This window comes from Camelina sativa, chromosome 17 (genome assembly GCF_000633955.1).
Source record: "Camelina sativa cultivar DH55 chromosome 17, Cs, whole genome shotgun sequence".
NCBI lineage: Eukaryota > Viridiplantae > Streptophyta > Magnoliopsida > Brassicales > Brassicaceae > Camelina > Camelina sativa.
Genome location: NC_025701.1, coordinates 10,536,350 through 10,545,176, shown reverse-complemented (window position 1 = coordinate 10,545,176; position 8,827 = coordinate 10,536,350). Strand labels below are relative to the sequence as shown.

Genomic DNA, 8,827 nt, shown 5'->3' with positions numbered 1-8,827 from the left:
GAAGGAGATCTGTTGGAGGAACCAAATTCTCTAAATAAGATCCTATTCCTTTTTCAGCTGTTGAGATCTTTATATTATTAAGTGTCGTATAAACATCACTTCCAATAGACCGATCAAGTTGCTAGAAAAATAAATAGATTAGTAAATGAAAAATAACATTTGCAAGTAACTATAGCTTTATTTTTGAACCGTTCCTAAGGAGTTCATCCTTAAAATTCTTGATATTCATCATTTATGTGATTTAGGAAGAGTTTTCTAAATATAAACGAATCTTGTCTAAAAACTTATATTAAGGAATCTAACCTTGTTTGTTTCATGTGCAGTCGTATGTGAACTTCATGTAGGGATCAAAATAGGATCTCGAGCAGATGAATTATTGGTCTTTTCTTTTTCAGCGGTTGAGCATGTATCACCATGTGGCTTATAAACTGAGATGTCACTACCAAATGATTGATCAAATTCTTACAAGAAGAATTAAGTTATAAAACTTTGAAGAATTAAGTATAAGAAAGTTACAGTAAAAACAAAAGTAAGAGTCATGTACTTACCGATACACACAAACATCCTATTTCAGGATTTTCTTGTATCTTTCTGATGAAAGTGCACACTTGGCGGTCATTGCGAATGAAGATAGGAGGAAAATCTTCTACCATTAATTTCATCCTTGGAAGTTCATAGCTGAGTGAAATCTCTTTAACTAGACCATCAAGTCCGAAATCTTCAAAAATAGTCTTAACTAAATCCTTGTATGTGATATTCTCAGCAATTTCACAAAGTGATCCACCTTTGTTTGTATCGATGAAAAATCTCCAATGAAGTTTGTCATTAAGTTTCCACTCACCAAAAATAGAGTATATCTCCACCATAATTACACCATACCTATAGTTACATACACAACTTAGATAAACCTTCAAAAACATCATAGCACCAACCAGAATTCATATATATACTACAACAAAATTGATGTTTTATTCTCTATTCTCTATTCACTGACAGTATCAATGTTATTCTTTAGTTAATCAAACAGAAAAACTTACAATTACATTAGAGATGAATCTCTTGAATTTTGTGGATGGTACATTCCTGAAAAAACACAACGCTACAATCAAGCCAACGCAAAACCAAAATCACATAACAATAAGACTACAAAATCTACTAATGTTTCTATATAGAGCCATAAGTCACAAAAAAAAAATTGTATACTTCTATTTTATTATATATGGGATTAGCCTATTAAAATAACAATGTATATGGTCTTTCAAATTGTGTTTGTGTACTTTTTAAGCTATATGGGTTTCCAAATATAAACTAAACTGATCACAAGATGCAACATGGATTGGTTGACGTATTTTTGTTTTTTATAGTAGAACTTCTGACGTTTGTAGGTACCATTCATGCCATGTTAATGAATCTTTTTTGTCGCAACTCGCAAGGATCAAAATCCGTATATGCTTCGAACGATTGACCAAATTTGAACGCCAAGTAAAGTGTAAAGCCAACTTTTATTTGTACACGGTACACCTTATTATAAAAATGCGCACACGGCACAAAAAAAAAAAACATATTTTACAAGCAGCATCCACAAGGCCCATTACAAGGCCCAACAAAAGTTTTAAATTAAAATGAATTCATCTCTAAAGCCGTCTTCTTGCACTTTAACAAAGCGACGACCGCTTCACCGTACATACAGTTCCCGGCGAAAGCTTCCGTCGCCAGCTCAGCATCATCTCCGACGTCGTATTCTACTCCGCTTGGTCGTACGATCACGAGCGTCGCTGATTCTAAACACACACCACTACTCTTAAGCATAAGCGACGGCGCGTGTCTCATACTCATCTTAACGCTCGGTACCACACTCCTCCGGTTTCTCACCACGCGCTCCTCCTCGTCTTCCCCACGCGTCGATCTGAACTCTTTAAGCCCTTCAGCGTCCATCACCACGATCCCTTCACCTTCTACGTCACGTATAACCAAACTCTCAATCTCCTCATGCTCCTTCACGACTTCGCTCATCAAGTAATGACGGGTCGAAGCAGCCATCAAGGAGTTTATCGTACACACCACGCGTGTCTTCAGTCCATTCACGAACTCGGCGTCTGACTCACCGTCGACGGCGACGGGAGGAGACACGGTGGCAGCGGAACGGAAGGCAACGACGACGCAGCTCTTGAGAGTTTCCCAAACTCGGCTTTCCACTTAACGGCGGCGCCTTTGTCGAGTTTTACGTCGCCACGTGGAAGCTCGACGTCCAAACTCCGGATCTTGTCGAAACGTGAGAGAATCTTGGAAGGGAGACTCGGAGATAGAGCCGGAGTTAGGATCGGTTTGGTCGGTTTAGAGAAAAGAGAGAGGAGACCGTGAAAGGAGTTGAATAAAGATCGGAAAATGTTGGGTGAATCGGACTCGGAGTGGTCAAGTCGGAGGATGAGTGACTCGGACTGTGGTGCAAGTGAGTTGAAACGTTTGGAGAGGGAGCTGCAACGAAGTATGGTTCTAACGTCTCCAACTTTGTTCAATATGTCGACGATGATCGGATCAGGAAGGCCATCAAAAACGTCCATTATTTTTAGAAACTTCTAAAACAAAAGAGAGTCTCTCTGTGTTTTTTTTTTCTCTTTACTTTCAATTAATTTTGCTTAAGAGTTTGGAGAGTGTAACAGAGGAGTTTAAATAAGGAAGAGGAAGATGAAGGTTTTTAATATATTTACTTTTATATTATAAAAAAATAGAAATTAGAAAGAACAAAGAAGAATCATTTTTTTAGGCATGTCACTTTCAGATTCAATGCCGTCCTTTAATGATATTTTTATTTGGGAAAATCGAATAACAAAATTAGAAACTTTTTGTTTTTTTTTCTCGTTTGATGTTTTCAAAACGAGACATCGGACGGTCTCTATAAGCGTTCTTGATCGAACGGTCCACGCTGCTTTTAACATTGTTTACAATTATCTCGATCATTACCGGGAAATATCGAAGAAGAATCATAGTATAATTGAATCTTATAGTCTTTTCCATATCTTTTTTTTTCTTGATCATCTGATTCATATCTTATTGTATATCAATTCACTAACAAGAATACATATAGTCATTAGTCATTACTGCGAAATTGAATGGACCAAATTCTATTATTACAATCTTATTATATAAATCAAAACACATCGTAATATTATAACAAATACTTCTATCATTCTATGTACGATGAATGAGAAATCTGAACTTTTTGGCCTCCGGAAGGAACCGAAGGGTCACATTGTATATTTAAATTAAATACAACACATTTTTTTATTCGTAGAATCAATGAAAAAAATTCCCTTTTCTTTAATGAGGAATATTATCGGCAATTAAAAAATTTGCAATGCTCCGTGCACATTTAAAAAGCTTTTAGTTGAATGTTAGTGTATTTAATATTTATTGTCATTTAGTTTTGAATTATAACTTCGTTTTCAGTGATAATTTACAATGTTTATAACGACGTCACATTTTTTAAGTTATAATTAAATGGTGGTGATCTAATAATATGATGGTCTAGTGGTGGCCTGGTGGGTGGTTTAGTTTCGAGGTCGAAGGTTATGTGGTTGATGACTGTCCACTTGGCTTTTGTATTCATCAGATTCAGTATGAAAATAGTTGCTTTGTCCTAAATAAAAAATTAGAAAAGGAATGGATCCAAAATATAAAATAAAAGATTCTTTCAACTGGATATAATATCCCAGATGGAATATTTAAAAATCAAAGGGTTTAAAAGTTGAATTTTAGTTTTCTAATTGGTTTTTAAAACAGTGGAATATGCTTTGCTAGGAAAAGGAATACATTCTGTCGACACTATATATTTTTAATTTTTGATTCCCTGAGCTATCAGGAAATTAAAAAATAAATAATAAAAATTCTAGTTCCTTTAATCTAAGTTATTAATCTGAATAGTTTTATAAAATAATACCAACCCTAACATTTTTAAAATGCAATATAGTATATTATGGGAAGTGGATAGGAATAATAGGATTTTAATTCCGGACTTACCGCTACACAACTCACAATTGACAACGACTAAACTATAGATTAAGACGATTTTAATCATTAGCTTATTGAGTATATACATCTTTATATAGATTCATATTTTTGTCTAAACCGCACGGCTGGGTTCTAGTTTTTTAATTGTCATTTACCAGAAAACGTCAACATTAACTGAACCGCGAACTATCATATACTCTATTTGTAAATTATACATTCACAAATTTTAATAAAGTAGATGAGATCAAAACATATTTATTTATGAAAAAAAAATTATTTAAATTACAGTATGTGAGTTGTGACTTGTGACCATATTCAAGTCTATTTTCATTATTAAAAGAATTTGTTCTCAAAGAATCACATAATTTTTTACATACATGTTGATTAGTAATTAATATATTTTCCGACCAATTGGTTTAAACATTCCCAATGGCAATGAGACATAAAATTCGATGATGCCTAATGAATGACCAGAACCAAAACAATAAAGGTTATAAAAGAAAATTCTATGTAAATACTTTTACAAGATTGTATTGATGATAAGTTTATTATCCCCTATATCAATACAATAAAAGAAGAAGGTGTTTCTTTCCAGAGCTTGACACCTTAGCTTTTGTATTGAAGCAGAGAGTGACACCTCAGTTAAAATGAATATCCAATCAAAATAAAACAATAATACAGCTAAGAATAATATTGGTGACTCACTATATCTGTTGAAGGAATAAAATTATTTTTTTTCTGATTTGCGACCTTCTTCTCCTCACTTCTAAGGGGGGGTTATTGGATCCTTGATTTTAATGGATTTGAAATCCTTATAAGATTTGGAAATCCATATGGAATCCATGGATTTTTAAATCAAATAATATGGATTTGAAAATCAAATAATGTGGATTTGAAAGTCAAAGAAAGTGGATTTGAAAATCCTAGAGAATAGAATTCAAAAATTATAAAAGAAATAGAACTTATAAAAATAATCTCTTATGTAGTATTCTCAAGTGAATCAGTCCACATGTTTGATGCTATTGTCTCTCTCCACTCATTGGCATATTCTCTTTGTTGTTCTTGGGTTGTAAGTACTTCAGCATTATCATCGTCATTAATTTCTTCGACAACTTCTTCTGCACTCTCGATTTCTTCTGGAAAAATATCCGTTCGACAAAACTTTCGCAGAAAATTATGTAAACTTTCGCAGAAAATTATGAAACACCTTTGTCTTTTGTATGCAGCAATGCAAGGGGCACTCTAGACAAACTACCTTTAAGAAGGAAGCATAGAAGCAATACTAACAATGTAAGTGAACCATCAAGTCAATCTGAAGGTTCAACAGATGTCCATGCTGAGATGAATTCATTGACAACAGTAACTCATAAACTCTTCGATCTAATACAAGAAAGAGAAACAAGACAACAAAGAGAAGCTGAACAAAGAGAGGTCGAGAAGAAAAGAAATAATGTATGGGAAGCTATCAAAGAAGTTCCTAATTTGGAAGAAAACGTTCGTTACGATGCAGTCAAAGTGATTCACCAATTAGGAATGAAAGAAGTCTTTGTTAGCATGTCCACTGATGAGCGTTATGGTTGGATTTAGCGTAACGTGATGGAGTGCTAATTATTATTAGGGGATCATCCTTTCTGCTTTCTGTTTATAAGTTGAATTATTTTTATTAGGTGCTTCATGATTTTTTGTCTTCGAACCCCTTGATTTTTTATTAGGTGCTTCATAATTTATCATGTCCGATACGTATTGTTATGTTTGTGCATGAACACACTCTTTATGCTTTTTATTATTATCATGTCATTCTTTCTTTCATTATTACGTATTGTGATTTTTTTTCCAAATCCACCCAAATAACTAGGTGGAGACCAAGGATTTCAATCTCTATATTTATAAGTAAAACATATTTTCAAATCCATCCAAATCCAATATGAAATCAAATCCATACTCAAATCTTTAATAATGAATAAGGGGTGATTTTAATTAGGATTTAGAATTCATAGATCCAATAACACAGAATTTTAATAAAGATTTTAAAATGAATGATTGAATAACACATGATTTAACTTGGATTTCTAAATCCATTAAAATCAAGGATCCAATAACCCCCCTTAAATGTCCCTCGATGTCTCCGTAGCAAATTGATGCTTCTTCGTCCTCATCTATTAAAATTCAATCTTCTTCTGATCTCGTCATGATATCATTTCAAATTCGTTGGTTTGGATTTGGATCTTGAAAGGATTTTTATGTTATCTGTTTTGAAGTTATGGTCATCTTCTTTGATTGCTTTTTAGATATTGCTTTTTTGGGTTTATGTTTTGAGCTGGATGTGTGGTAGTTACAGAGATAAGCTTAGAGATGGGTCACTTATTATTTAGTTTTGATTTGATTCTTTAGTTTTAAAACCAAGTATCTCATCAGAAAACAATAAACAAGGAGTGATAAGAAAAAAAGAAAGAGGTGATTTTAATTTGAGAAAAGAGTTTCAGTGACAAAGTTTGAGTCAAGCTTAGGTCAATTGACTTGTGCCCCACTACAATGTCATCATTTGATATATACTTAGGTTCCTCAACGAACAAATGGTAAAAATTTATATCATATAAAGTTTATAGGATTTATATGCTAGATTGGAGAGCTGAAAAGATATGCGGTTCACTTTGACAGGAATGGGCGTCCAAATGTAAGTTTTGTTTTATTTGCTCTTTACTGCATTCCTGTGACTTTTGACATATGATGTTCTGTGTCATACAGGGATCGGCTGAAGTTGTGTAGATGAGAAGAAATGATACAATGCTAGCTATGAAGAAATACAACAATGTACTCTTGGATGGAAGTCGGCTGCGGACCTTGACAAAGATCTCGAAAGATATCATGCTGAAGCTATGAACATCTCTTAAGCAAATCAAGACTTCACATTTGTCATGTACTTTTGTGTTCTTTTGTTCTTTTGTCTCCTACTAATACCTTAGATGTGCCAAAAGTTTGGTTTGGGTTTGGTTTCAATTAGGATGATTTGCTTTTGTTTTTCTCTTTTCTTGCTTCACTTTTACAGTCGCTCCCTTTGGTTATTGAAGTAAAAGAGATTTAGTTTGTAAATGAAAAAAGCTCTTACTTTAGTTATTTGCTTTGCTTGATTCCAATTGCTAAATTGTACTTGAGCTGAATTAATTAGCTTCGACATAATTTGTTTTCCTCCGAATTTGCCATTTTGTTTACTTGCCTTGTTTCACAAACACAGGTTTATATCACTTTCCCTGTTTTGAAAATGAGTGACTGAGCTAATCTCTGTTTCAGATTTTTGAATGGGTTTGTCGAAGTGGTGCTTTGGTTTTTTTAGTGCGCAGTCATGACGTTGGTTGTGATATTGAAGTTACTAAATTAGAATTGAGATTAGTTATTGAATCGTATTCATGAGATGATAAGATCGTAAACGGAGTTTTTTTTTTTTTAAAGTTAAAAACTGGAGTTGTTATTATTAAATTGTTAGTTCGGTTTAGTTTAATTATTGAAATGAGCAAAGCTATTTTTCAAAACTTAGTTAAAAATATAAAATATGAATTTGATGTGTCTACATAATATGTGTTTTAAAAAATGTGTTTACAAAAAAAAATTATATTATCTTCTCCGCAGCATGTTAAGTTTGTAAACGTTTTTCCCCCAAATTGGCTCATTTGAGTTAATTTCTTTGTTGTTGACAAAAAAAAAATTATATTAAAAATGGAGTTGTTATTATTAAATTATTATGGTTTAGTTTAATTATTAAACTGAGCAGAGCTATTTTCCAAAACTTAGTTAAAAATAGAAAATATGAATTTAATGTGTCTACAGAATGTGTATTCTTTAAAAAATGTGTTTACAAAAAAAAATTATATTAAAACATAATATGGTGCATTGTCATGCTCATATATGTGGTTGGTGTTCTTCAAAAATTATCAAAGAAAAATATTGAATCGGTTTCAAAAACAATTTTCCCAATTTATAGTCTCTAAACAATTTTAACAAATCAGAAAATGGAAAATAATAATTATCAATTGAAAATATATTATATTTTTAATTTTGTAACATTATCTTTCTAATTACGAATAAAGAATATAATTATAATTACAAAATTTAGCGATATAAATAAAAAATTAATTCCGATAAGCAAAAGACACTACAATCTAAAAGTAAATGTAAAACATCAAATACTAAATTTTATTTAATTACTACAAATTATATTTATAATAAGATAAACAAATTTAGAAAAATATCTCGCGGTGTAGGGACTAGGTTTTTGTATGTTCAGAACAAACGGTAGATGTTCCTCCAGTCACCAATGAGATCACTAAGTGACACTGGACATACATGAATATATGTTTTTGTTTATGGAGAACCAAGTTGTAAGTCTCCAACAAGTTAAGGCTAAGGTGAGGGTGGTATTTGCAGATATGCAGTAATTTCTTTCTTTATTTACTCTTCAATAGTTGCTGAGTATATGCTCAACAATTGTCTGTGTTGTAGAATTTTCTATGATGTGTTTGAATTATCTGGATTAGAAATTTGTAGACTGAACTATGATCTTGAATATGTTATGAGTATTGTGTTATAAGGGTATTAGCAAGTGTGAGTTACTTTTAACAGTGATTTGTACTCCTTAACTTTATGAGAAGGGGACTGCTTAAATGTCTGCCTATACATGTTGGTCTATTTGGAAAATATTAAATTTATAATGATTGTCCATTTGTTGTATGAGCTTTTTTTTTTTTTTTAGCATGTTGTATGAGCTGTGATGAGAAAGCTAACAGACTAAAATTACATACAACATACAAAAAATAAACATAAAAAT

The 8,827-nt window shown here is 32.3% G+C and overlaps 1 protein-coding gene across 1 annotated transcript; it reads right to left on the bottom strand.

Moving 5' to 3' along the window:
• On the bottom strand, positions 1,509-2,644 carry LOC104756573 (F-box protein At1g22220-like). Its single transcript, XM_010479180.2, is given in 2 exon segments — positions 1,509-2,177; positions 2,180-2,644. Coding segments are annotated over 2 exon segments (942 nt in total). The 5' UTR covers positions 2,562-2,644; the 3' UTR covers positions 1,509-1,617.